We start from the raw sequence: 13,604 nt of genomic DNA on the forward strand, positions 1-13,604 counted from the left end.
GGGGGGGGGGGGAATTTGGAGGCGCTAGGTAGACAACTTAAAGTCCTAAGTCCTAAATTCGAGGAAGACAGATGAGGAAGCTGACCCTCCATAAAGCCATTGAGAGGATGAGCATAAACTTTAAAATTTTAAAAATACTAATTTCAAAGACAGATTTTCGAAGCTATAAGAGACTATTTCACGAAAGGAACGGAAAAGCACGTTTCTGCCATAAAGGGAATAACACAAAAGAATCAAGCTAGGCGTTGTACAAATGTCTCGAAGAAAGAGCTTGAAGGTTATCGCAATACAAAATGAGAGAAAGTGAAATTATGATATTGGCAGCTGTAAAAGAGTATGGAAATCCTTATAATCTACACACACACAACAAAATAAAAATATAAAATAATGGAAATATTCATATGAATTGTTACGCCGTAACACAAGGAATTTTCATTTGATTACAGTAATTTAATATGAGATTTTAAATGATTTGAAATATTGCATGGTATTTTTTAAATTTCAAGGAAGTTTCAAGAGCTTTAAAAACTTTTAAAAGATTTCAACAGATTGTCAATAATTGAGGATATTTTAAAAGATGTAAAGGAATTTTCATTTTATGTTTATAATTTGAAGGAATTTCAAAGAATTTTAAAGTACTTTAAAAATCTTAAGAAAGAGGTCAAGGTAGGTCAAAATATTCTGAAGGTATTGCAATATTTGAGAGTATTTCAAAATGTTGCAAGGAATCTTCAATTGATTAAGGTAATTTAATATGAGATTTTGAAAGATTTATTATATTTTAAGATATTTGAGCAGATTCCAAGGAATTCTCAATTGATTTCAATAATGTAATATCAGATTGTAAAAAATTAAAAATATTTTAGGGGTTTTTTTTAATTTTCAAGGAATTTTCAAGAGATTTCAAAAGATTTGAAAGGATTTTAAATAGTTGGGGATGTTTAAAAGATTGCAATGAATTTTCAATTCATTTTTATAATGTAAAGGAATTTTAAAGAATTTGAACAATTATAGTGGGATTGTTTAAAAATACTCCAAAGTACCTTATATATCTTGAAATATAAATTTTGATGGTTTCGAAATACTTGAGAGTATTTTAAAAGGTTCCAAGGAATTCTCAATTGATTACAGTAATTTAATATAAGATTTCAAAGGATTTGATATATCTTAGGACATTTTAATAGATTCCAAGAAATTTTCCATTGATTTTAATAATTTAGTATGAGATTTTAAAGGATTTGAAATATTATAGGGTATTTTTAAAATTGCAAAGAATTTTCAAGAGCATTGCAAAATTTCAAGAGATTTCAAATAATTTTTAATATTTTAGGATGTTTTAAAACATTCCAAACATTTTCAATTAATTTTAATAACTTAAAGCAATTCTAAAGAATTTTAATTATTTTCAACTTTTCAGGTTGAAATTGGAACTGCTTTATTAAAAATATAGTTTTTTTTTTTGGTTGATGTATCAATTTAGTTGAAAAAAATTGTTTTCTGAAAATTTATCTATTTTGTAGACAATTTTCGTTTTTTTTGTTTAAAAATTAATTTATATTAATTACAAGAAAATAATTCTTTTTTGTGGAAAAATTAAGTGTGATTAAACATTAATTTTTGTATGGAAAATTAGACTTGGTGGAAAATAAATTTCTTTTGTGCAAAGTTCATATATTTTATTAAAAATTCCGTTTTTTTTAGTATACAATTCAGCCTTTTGGATAAAAATTTAAATTTTTGTTTAAAAATTTAGCTATTTTGTTGAAAAAAATTTCAACAATTTTTTTTAATTTATGTATTTTATTCAAAATCTTTTTTTTTGCAGAAAACGAATTATTTTATTTAAACTTTGAACTATTTATATTTAAGAATAGTCAAATTGTTATTAATATTAATATTATATTTTATAATTATAATATTAACATCAATAATATACAGGGTGGACACTTTGGGGCTTACATACATGGCGATTTAAATGCTACCTGAATTGCACAACAGCAGGGGAGAAGCCATTATACAGGGGTATTTTCATAAAACGTAGTTTTAGTAAACGTCATTGTTTTTCCGTGCCAATAACATTATAGAATGGCTTCTGAGTGACAAATACTATAAAATAGTAATAATAATATTCTGCGCTTCTAGTTGGCGAAGAGTGAATGGTGCTTTACGCTTATTTTTATTGCATAAAAAAGGTATGTTATGAATATACAGGATATGTTTCAAATAAAGTGAGTGAAATATTACATGCGTAAACTTTATATTGACATTGCCTACATTTACTGACAGCGATTAGGGCAAACAGGTAAATCTGAACATAACCGTTCTAAGTTTCGAACGCGACCATGGAAACTATCATAAACTTGATCTGAAGATACATAGCTTGGCCGAATGGCCGATCCGAATGCAACTTTAAAGGCGCGAAATATGAAAATACCCCTGTATAATGGCTTCTCCCTTGCTGTTATACAATTAGGGTAGCATTCAACTCGCCATGTATGTAAGCCTCAGCGTGTCCACCCTGTATATATTAGTAATAATACCCATATTATATACACCTGTAAAACATAACCTCAAAATCGACTCGTGCATGAAATTAAGAATAACGCGAAACATCAAAATCGTCAATTTCTTTCTAATGGGGATCGAGATACAAATAGAAGACCACCGAAGTCTTTTGAAACTTTCAGATCGGCAACAAAGATATCTTTGTGGTAACTAATTGAGCAGAAGGCAGCGCCCACAAGTTTATATTTTCATGCACAGTTTGTCCACCTCATCTCTGGCTAAAACTGTCGATAAAAGTGAAAATGCATTATAAAATCAGAATTCTACCATCTTTCTTCATTCGGAAGTTTTCTGTTGTCATTTGAAGTAGCCCGAAATAAAATGTCTTCTCCTTCTTTCCCTTTTTCTTCCTGCTTTCCCCTCAATATTTCACCATGTTTTCTTTTTTTCTCGAAAAAATTACGTTTAAAATTTGAAAGTTTGATTGCGCCATTTTGAGCACCGCCATTTTGCCGAGCGTCATGTCTTTCCGGAATTCGTGAATCTAGTAAGTTTCCTGAAACTTCCATGATCATTTCCTAAATTTCCCACAACAATTTTGACATATTGTCTTCGTTATTGTCGGGTTTAGAAATCACGTTGGCACGTAAACTCGTAAATATATTTCGTCTTTACATTTCTACATGCGGGTATTTTCACCCGTGACATATGTCACATAGCGTGATATCGTCTTTCGTAGAGTATTTTCAAGAAGTTCTACGATTAAATTCTGGAATGAATACAGAAAAAGAAGAGCCCCAAGTGCAAGATTTGTGCTCGGGAGAACCTAACCTCGATTCAAACGAAGGCCTCTTTCACGCAGTTCATATTCCACACGAAAATGGTCAAGGCGATTCCAGTAAGCTTTTTTGAAGTTTTTAATATATATTGCAATTTTTAATTCACATCAGGTTCGTATAATCTTATTGAGGGCTTTGCAAAATCCTTCCTGAATCATCATCTTGAAGTTTGCATCAAATCTTGCTGCACCCAATTCGGTAAACATAATAAACGTTGCGTTTTTTGTGTTCATATTTTGTTAATAGAATGGGGAACTTTTGAAATTGATTGTTTTAGTGAATTTTTGTGAAAATAATTATGGATTTCAGTTGCAGTATAACTTATTTTTTAGCACGTAAAATTTGTATTTATTTTGTTTTATGGAATATTCATCTAGATAAAGTTTCATAAATAGAGCACTTTTTAATTTTATTGTTACCATCTCAAATATAAAGTCGTTGAATTTGAACCAAAGATATGAATTTCAAACTAAAATTATGAATCTTCAACCAGGTGAATGAATTTTTAAAAAATTAGTTCAACCATCAACCAGATAGTTGAATCGTTAACTAAAAAAGATTTGTTATCAACCAAACGGTTGCCTTTTTAATCAGAAGAGATAGATTTTTCATGAAAAGAAATTAATTTTTCAGGGACAACTGAAAAATGCTGAAACTGGAAAATTGCCGAAAAAGAAAATATTCGAAATATAATTTTTCAGAAATTAAGTGGCCGATAATTTACAATTCCCGAATAATAAAATTCTCGCCTGTTCATAATATTGCCGAATTGTTGTTAGTAACATATTTAATTTTATGTTTTTAATTATTTGAACAAAATTTATAATATATTAGCTTATTGTTATTTAAGGTTTCCCACAATTTTAAAAATTCTGCACTTGTAATAATGAGGTTTAAAATGTATTGCATTTTTTAATTTCCCAAAGTAGGTTTTATGTACATTTGTTTATTAGTAAAAGGAAGAAATATTCAACAACTTTTTACATGATAACTTTAAAACTCAACGATTTTACATTAGAAACTTTATAAATGGACCACTTTCTAATGGTATTGTTACCATCTCAAATAGAAAGTCTTAAAAGTTGAACCAAATAGATGAATTTTAAAATAAAATGATGAATCTTTAACCAGGTGAATGAATTTTTAAAAATGAGTTCAACTTTTAACCCGGTAGTTGAATCTTCAACCAAAATAGATTTATTTTCAACTAAACAGTTGCATTTTTAACCAAAAAGGATCCATTTTTTAGGGACAAATGTAAAATCCTGAAACTGGAAAATTCCCGGAGAAGAAAATATTAGAAATTAGAAGTGTCCGACAATTGAAAATTCCGACTAATAAAATTCTCGTCTGTTCATGATATTACCGAATTGTTGCTAGAAACCTATTTAATTTTAAGTTTTTCGTTCATTGAAATTTTATTATTTAACGTTTCCCATTATATAGAAAATGGTTCATTTGTGTTAATAAGATTAAAAATACATTGAATTTTTTAATTTCCTAAAATATGTTTTATGTACATTTGTTTATGTTGAAATGGAGGGAATATTCAACAACTTTTGCCATTCATTTTTTTTAAACTAAACTATTTCACATTAGAAGTTTTATGAATGGACCACTTTCTAAATCTAATGGTTTGTAGAAATTTGTCCAATGGATCATATTTTCTAGCACCCGAAAAGATTTATGCAAATTTTTACATTGATACGATATTTTTTTGATCCTGTAGAATGACTTATAAGAATTTTCGGTTTTGTGGGAAAAGAGGCTCATAGTATTTTATTATGAACCAAATTTATTCCTGTTTCCCCGGATAATCATTTCATTCAAATGATAAAAAATGCCTTTTATAACGTTCAAAAAGTTGAAAATATATGGAATTGTAACATATATTGTAATATACCTTACTTATAATTCGTGAAATTAAAACTAAGTCTTGTGTTTTTCCAAATAACAATAAGCAGATAATTTAGCATTACCACCCATACGTTTTAACAGCTTTATTTTCTTTAAAATGGTTAGAAAACTTAAAAATAATTACTTTTTCTGTCAACTTTACCTTTTAAGAACTTTTCTTTTAGTTTCTTTTATGAGTGTGCGACTTGCCCCCAAATTTTGGGCTGAGTCGCTCAAGTCAGTATGGTAAATAGTTGTTTATGAATTCAATCCTATATATTTGTGCTTAATGGTACGAAAGAGGGCCAGATAGAGATTATACATGTGAAGCTTCAATAGCTCATTTAAATTCCGGTTTGCCCTTTATTGTAAAAAAACCGGAAAAAAACGAGCCGCTTAATACAATTTTACAATGTGAAATATTTGATTTTAAATTTACAGAAATCGACCTTCACGTTTTTACTGAAAAGAGCGATGCTTTAAAGTTTATTAAAAACGAAAAGAGTGGTCGATTAAAAACTTTCAAAAATCGTTTGGAGGCTGAGAATTTCTCAAGAAATGGCGGAGAACAGCCTAATTTGGATAATTCCAAATTGGAAATCACCGAAACAGTCCCAGCCGTTGGCGAGGAACGAGCCAGCAATTTCAAAGGTCCGAAGTCACAAGATTTGGTTCGTTTTAGGAAACTTATCGAAGCTGGTGATTTAGATGGAGTTAGATCGACCATCTGGGAAAATCCCAGATATTTAGTCAGCGGTGGAGATACGCCAGCAATTTTACAGGTGAATTAATTTAGATTTTGAACCTTACCGTTCTAATTGTTCCATTTAAAACTTTGTTTATTTTGCAAATCAAGGTGCTGAATTTTTATATTTAAATAACAATTGGACAAATATTTATTTAAAATGACTTAAAATAAAAATAATTTAACTTCTAATTTTCGGATTTTTTTTCCGAATATTTTCTAAAAATCTGGAAACCTTTAAACTGTTCAATTTATAGAAGTTTAAACTGCACAATTGTGCAGTTTGAAGGCTTTTAATTAAAAATTGTCAATTAAAAAGTGTTAAGAGCTTTTATTTTTTACGTTTAAATTATTATGCGTTTGAGTTTAAAACTTTCGAAATAAACCTTATTTAAGCTTCAATCGTAAAAGTTTAAATTTGAGTTCCATTTTAAGTGATTTAGTTTGCATTTCAGTTTTGCCTACTTCAAATGAAAACATTTTCAGCTCTAAAATTTTTAATTTTTTAATTTCAATAGCCGTTACAAATTTTTGCGAACAAATAAATGATCGGCAATTTTTTTCCTCGTTTAATACGGCTACTCCTTAAATTTAATTGTGATAAGATTATTTCTGAAACTTGACTAATCCCAACTAATAGTAATTCATTTTGAATTATTTTTCAGGAGGGTTCTCGATATAATGCCTTGCATGTTTCCTCAAAAGCTTCCCGGTCAGGAGCCATGTGTGAACTCATCCTAAGCACGATAGCCAATCCGAAATTCGTGCAGTTGCTTTACGGCGACGTTGATCAACAAAGAGGAGAGATTCTTTTAGATCTTTACCTAAATACTCCAGACAAAGGATTAAACGAAACGCCGCTGCACTTTGCGGTAAAATTTGGACAGGTTGATGCAGTCAGAGTGCTCGTCTCTTACTCACAATGTGTAAAAACACTCCTGAATAAGTATAAACAAACGCCTTTAGAGGTAAGTTCTCATTTTATGAGATTTCCTTATCTCTGACTTTTTTACTTATTTTTTCAGTATATAAATAATATTTGATTAAATCTTTAAATTTTTCATTGCAGTTAGTTTGTGCAAGAAAACATGGAGAGAATGAAGAATTGAAGAGGGAGATCCGTGGTTTATTAGAGGACCAATTTTACGTTCCAGTTTTGAGGTCCGACGATAGCACGTTACAACCTGTTATCGGGGAACCCTTTTCTCCAGCGAGCCCTCCCGTAAGTAAATTTTAGTTCAATTCTTGAAGACCTGGAAATCTTGAAATTTTCCATGAAGACCTTAAATTTAAATTATTTTGTTGCTAGGAGCAAATGCACGTACGCGGGGCGCGCATTCACATATCTGGACTTTTATTTCCTAAATTTAAAAATATATACAATTTAAAAATCTAGTAAGAGACGAATTTTCGAATATGAGGTGAAGAGAATTTGGAAGAATTTCGAAGTGTTAGCTTTTGAAATAAAGAAAAATATATTGGATGATTTTGAATTACAAACGTTTACATATATGAAAAACAATTGTAAATTAAGGAACATTAAAAAAAGACAATATTTTAAATGGAATGAAAAGGAATGAACTTGTATTATTTCTAAATAAAATCATTTAAAGTTTAATAATTTGAAAGTGTTTGAAATTGAACAATTTTAAATCAAAGTAGAAACATTTCAGGCTACAATTTTGAAAATTAGACAATTTTATTAGAGAGGAGTTGAAATTGTATAATTTCTGATTCAAAACTATCAAAATGGCATATTTTCGGATTATAACTTTAAAAATCGAATCATTTAAAATTCGAAAGATTTTGGTATGTTTTATTTTTAATTAACATCGTTTAAAATAGAAAACTTTTGAAGTTAAATAATTTTGAATTTGATAGTTTTTTTTTCAAAAAATTTCACAATTTGAAATTGAAAACTGAACTCTTAAATAGCGCTCAAAATAGAATGTGATTTTAAATATAAAACATTAAAAACGAAAAAATGTCTACATGCGGAACGTTAACAATTAAACGAAACTATTTTTTAAATTGTTAATAATACTTTTCAAAATGGAACCATTCAAATGCACCATTTTTAACTTTTTAATTTCAAATCTTATACTTTTGAACACTTCATTTAGAATTATTATTCATTCTTAAAATTTTCCAATCATATATTTCTCAATTTTAAATTATTCCTTTTCAAAATCTTTGACTAAGAATCGAACAATTATAAGAAATGTTGAAAATAAAAAATAATGATACAGTACAAGATCGCTGTGTATCCAATTTGGGAAGATTCTCATTTTTAAGCATTTCAATTCGAAATTCTTTTTTTTTTTTAAGCTAAATTTGGTATGTTTAATGTTATGAAACATGTTCAAATAAAAAATAATTAAATTGAGGCCTTAGATGGAAGAAGGGCACATAAGCCAAAGTAGCGTTTCGAGAAAATTAAGGAAGAAGTTTTTGTTTTGGTATAAGTAGGTGAAAACTTGTACAATATATAAACTGGATTTTGCACTAGGTAAAGTAACTTATCCTTCAAAGAATTAATGCGCAAAATGATGACTTATTCATGTTAACTTTTTAATATTATAGTTTTCAAACATTTGGCTACATGCAATTTTTCCAGAAATGGAATAATATCGTTAAAAAAGTTAATACATCGTTTTTTTAAATCTCTTATTTTTTAACTAACATTATTATACTGGAAAATAATAATTTCTTCCGCGAACACGTTATAATGAAGCGTGGCGCATTAGCTAGTTAATTTAACTGAACGCGTTATACTCTTAGTACAACAAGTCTACGACTGCAGTAGGTCGAGGCGCGTTTAACGAAATTTATGGGAAAGGGGCATGTAGGCCTATGTGCCCTTCTTTCATCCAAGGCCTCAATTTTCAATGTCTAGTTCTAAAATCTACTCACTTTTAAGGTTTGAATTTGAAAAATTAGTTTTTTAATTTTTCATTGTTTTTAATTTATTCTGGAGAGATTTAATTAAACATTATTTAGTTACAAATCCTTTAAACTAAAAATTATTCAACTTTTAAGTTTTTAAATTAGGTATTTTACGATTATGTGAATTACGAAATTGTGAAGTTGAAGACCTCTAGAAATTAAGAAGTTTAAAACCAAATATTTTAGAATGTAATCTTTTGAAGCAAGAAAACTATCGTTTTAATGCCTCAAAAACTAAATTGTTTTGAAAGTTCGCATTTAAAGCTATAATGGCACTACTGGTGTTTTTCACTCCACGTATTCAAACAGGTCCCACGAAGCCGGTATTGAATATTTTTGCTCAAAAAAATTATGTAATTTAGTTTAAGAGATTTTATTTTAAATGGAAACGGTTTTATAGTCATTAGTTTAATTTAAGATAGTTAAAAAATGAAAAAAATGACAAAAAGTGAGTTTTTTACTTAAGAATTCATAACACGCAATTTTTAATATTTTTACCTAAAAGTTTTGAGTTATATTCTTGAAATACTACACTTGAAGAACAAAATTACTGCGTTATTGATGCTTCCAAAAAAGGTATTTATCTTGCAAAATGAAAACTCGATTTTATGACCAAATAAAACCCCATATTTTTCCATTTTCGAATCAATTTATTTTTATTTGAATGCACAAAAATAGTTAATAAAAAATACAAAAGTAACATAAAAAACAATTTTTCAAAGTTGTAATTACTCTTTCAAACCTACACATTCGCTGCAAAGGCCTGCGCGGTGCTCATGGCACATCGGGCGATTACGTGCATTTATTTGATTGTAAACGTGCAAAATAATTAAACAAAAATTTATTTCACTTTAGATCATAAACTTACTTTTGAAATTGAACGAAAATCACTAATATCAATGGCACAAATTTTTGTTGAAAATCACTTTTTTTCTTACTGACGGCACAACGTGTAATAAAGACCCCACAGTTTTACAAGGTCTACTTTGAGCGGGTGTCTAACGTATGCTGACGTTTGCCGCTCTATACTAACCCACTTTACCTTTAGTTAGTGATGTCAATTACTGGTAAAAGTCGACACGTAGACCATTTTCTCGAATTTAGTACGGTTATTTCGAGTTCAAAAATTTGTTGGGGTATTATTTACCTAGAATGCCAGTTAAAGGTTAAATTATGATCTTGCAATTAAGTTGTTAAAAATAATCATATTTTAAATTATGCATCATAATTTGCGAAGTTTAATCATTTTAATCTAAAGTGAACATTTGAGAGACAGCAAAAGTCGCGAGACAAAATTCACGCGAAAAGCAAACAAAATCATAGGAAATGCAAATATTAATTAAAATTTTTATTAGTATAGTATAAAACAAACATCTCATCTAGAAGAAGAAATCTTTCTGTTTAAAAGTTATTACAAAATTAATTTTTTCAAGCAGTTTTTTATGTTTAAATATCTTCTTCAACGTACAAAATGATTGCCTGAAATTTGTTAGCGATCTGCAATTTTTTGTGGTCAGGCATCATGTGTACTTTCTTTGTTGCATATTATTTATAACTAGTGTGATAAATTTGATATTTCTAGCCATTTCATAAGGGAAACCTGTTATAATGCCATTAAAACTTTGACCTTATATTCGAAAAAAATTTATTAAAAATTTATTAGGAATTGTTAAACAATAACAAAATTCAATGGCACATTTTTTTATATGTTTTGGGAATGGTGGTCTACCACTTCGCCACCTGGTGCCGAAAACTGGAACTATAAAGAGTAGGTACAATTTTAAAGTTGTAAATTAATTTTGCATAAAAGTGTTTTTACGATTGTTTTGTGAAGTATAAAATAATGATTGAATACTAAAAACAAATCTTCATAAAAAAACAAATAGTTTTAGATAGAACTTCCATCTTATACAGTAAAAAAACACATTTTTGTCAAAGAGGTTTAAACAAAAACAAAAAAAAAACAATTATTTCGCTATTTTATGCAAGTTTCGAGGAATTTAAGTTTAAATAAACATTAATTAATGTATATAGTGACATATTTTATCCAGATTATGCGAAGAATACGAATAATAGACTCTTTAGGGTGGCCGTTTTAATCCAAGGAAAAAATTCCCGGTACGCAAAAATATGTCATGGTCAATGAAATTTAGAAAATCGAGATCTAAAGCTAAAAATTTTTCCATTTGAATTAATCAAAACTGAGCTGTAAATGAAAACACTCAAAGTTGAACTTTGAATTTCTAACTTTAAAATTGAAGTTTAAAAGTTTTTTAATTCAATAATTATGTATTCACATCTGATTCAAATGCTCATTAATGTACACATATAAAATGGAACCTACTATTACTTTTAAACTGAACAATTTTTAATTAAGTGCAGTTAATTAGCTAAATTACAAATGTAATTGTAGAGTTCAGAGATTCAGATTCAGTTCTAAAAATATAAATCCACGTTATCATTTTCAATTCTCCAAAGTCTAACTTAAAGAATCAATCAATAAATTTAAATTTTTCCAAAATTATATAATTCAAAGCAATTTTAAGCCAGAAACATTAAAAATTGAACTATTACATTTTTTATAATTTGAACACTTCTTAAATTAAAAGTTAAATTATTTATATTTTAAATGGTTAAAAATCCTTACATTGATTCCAAATTTCATGTCTGATCATTTTGTAAATCTTTCTAAATCTTTTTGAATAATCACTCAAAATTATCTTTTCAAAATAAAAGTAATTATTAATTTTCATAATAATTGTTTTTAATCTCCTTAAGCCATTCATAATTCTTAAAAATCTTTTAAATTTTCTGTACGAAATGTGCCAAAATCTATATTTTGTTTTAAATTCCTTGAATTTATTTATAGAATAATATATGTTCAATTGTTATTTATACATCAAAGTTCAAAAATTTGACTTACAAATTAAATATTTTTGTTAATAGAACAATTAAAATCTAACGTTCTAAATTTAGTTTTTAATATTTTACTATAATTACTGATTTTAAATAACCAGTCAGATATATCTAAATATTAATTAATTCTTATTTTTCTTATTTAAAAAATTTCAAATTGAATGGTTTAAAAATAGAATATTTTAGACTAAAATAATATGTGAAATTTAAAAAAAGCTTTTAATTATGAATATATTATTTTAAGGTTATTTTAAAATTGAAAACAGTTTATGAAGTTTCAATGAGGCGCTTACATTTGTTTAACTAATAAGACTTTCCAATTGAAATAGTTTACATAATTTTTAACGTTAGAAACTGGAAATTCTAAAATTGGGAACTGATTTCGAATCGTCTTGTAAAATTAATTATTATTCACTTGTTAAATCCTAAAGAACAATTCAATTTTAAAAATCATTAATAATTTATATTCACAGTTGATCAGCTAAGAATGTTTTTTTTATCTAAAATTTTCGATTTCAAACGCTTCAAATTTTGAATTTCTTAAGTCTTTAAAGCTGCATTTAAAAATTCTCATAATGTCATAATAAAAATTTTTATGCGCAAATTAAAATGCATCTTTAAAATCGTAACTATTCTTTTAGGTTCGGATTTTTTGTCGCCAGGTGGCGCATCGCAGTTTAACCATTCTCAATAGAAAATAGTTATTTTATTATTTGATGTACGCAAAAAAGGTGATCTGAAGAATCCTGAAACGACCTTTAATTTTATTCCAAAAATCGCTAGACATCCTGCAATTGATAATCTTCTTGCAATGTACGACACAAGAGAGGATATAGAAAAAAACATTTAATTTTGCTTGTTGTTTGCAATTGTTTTTAGAGGCTAAACGTGGATCCAATTAGTCCTAGAGTAGAAGTTCGTGCCTTCGCTGGGCCAATGACCAAGACCCAGGCCGTGGAGTTTAGAAGAAAATGGAAAACTCCACCTCGATTTCAGGGAACTTCCACGAGACTAACCCTCACTCCAACGCGAGAAAATGCGCACAACAAATCCGTAGATTCTATTAAATTCCCAAGTAGTCCCAGAAGTCCTGCCATGAACTTGTCTTTTAGGTTACAAGACACAGAAAAGGGTCTGGAAAGTGTTGGTAGGTAAGTGTCTCAAAAGAACAGAGTATCTGAATATCTAGGAAAGGAATTTAGTTTCGTCATTTCAAGATTTAAAGTCATGTAAATATGTGAACTAAATTATGTATAAAAGGTTTCCAACTTTTAAAAAATTGCGTTAAAAGTTGAACAATTGAGATATAATGTATTCAAAATGGAATACTTTCAAATTTTAAGCTGTCAAGTTTGAGGATTTCAAAATGTAGATACTGGTAGTTGAACATTTTTAAACGTGAAGCGCTTAAAATGACAGATTTTTCATTAAAGTATTCATTCCTTTATTGCATTGCTTAAACATGGAATTTAAAAAGACTCTCACTTTTTTTAAATCAAGAAGGTATTGGACGATTAAAAACTAAAATGTTTAAACTTGAACAATATAATTGGAAGGTTTCAAAAATTTTAATTAAAGTACTAAAAATTTAGCATTTTGATATTTCAAAATTTAAGAAATTGAGCATTTTAAATATCGTGAATTTACAATTTATCAGCTTAAATTGGAAAATATTAAAAATAAAAAATTATCCTAATCAAAATTTAAATAAGAAACCGTCATGGATCTAAATATATTAATTTCTAGAGAAAGTGAAT

General features: G+C 28.0%; 1 protein-coding gene across 2 annotated transcripts in view; it reads left to right on the top strand.

Annotated features, from left to right (window-relative positions):
• Positions 1-3,099: 3,099 nt before the first annotated feature.
• Positions 3,100-13,604, top strand: part of LOC117172343 (ankyrin repeat and LEM domain-containing protein 2) — a 25,847-nt gene continuing 15,342 nt past the window's right edge. Inside the window, exons 1-5 of one of the 2 annotated variants that reach the window (XM_033360156.1) lie at positions 3,100-3,403; positions 5,682-6,022; positions 6,651-6,953; positions 7,055-7,207; positions 12,727-12,998. In XM_033360156.1, the coding sequence (XP_033216047.1) occupies positions 3,214-3,403; positions 5,682-6,022; positions 6,651-6,953; positions 7,055-7,207; positions 12,727-12,998 (1,259 nt within the window). In that variant the 5' untranslated portion in view covers positions 3,100-3,213. The remainder of the gene's footprint in view (positions 3,404-5,681; positions 6,023-6,650; positions 6,954-7,054; positions 7,208-12,726; positions 12,999-13,604) is intronic. The other variant, XM_033360155.1, reaches the window with a different exon arrangement.

The sequence above is a fragment of the Belonocnema kinseyi genome, chromosome 5 (assembly GCF_010883055.1).
Source record: "Belonocnema kinseyi isolate 2016_QV_RU_SX_M_011 chromosome 5, B_treatae_v1, whole genome shotgun sequence".
Lineage (NCBI taxonomy): Eukaryota > Metazoa > Arthropoda > Insecta > Hymenoptera > Cynipidae > Belonocnema > Belonocnema kinseyi.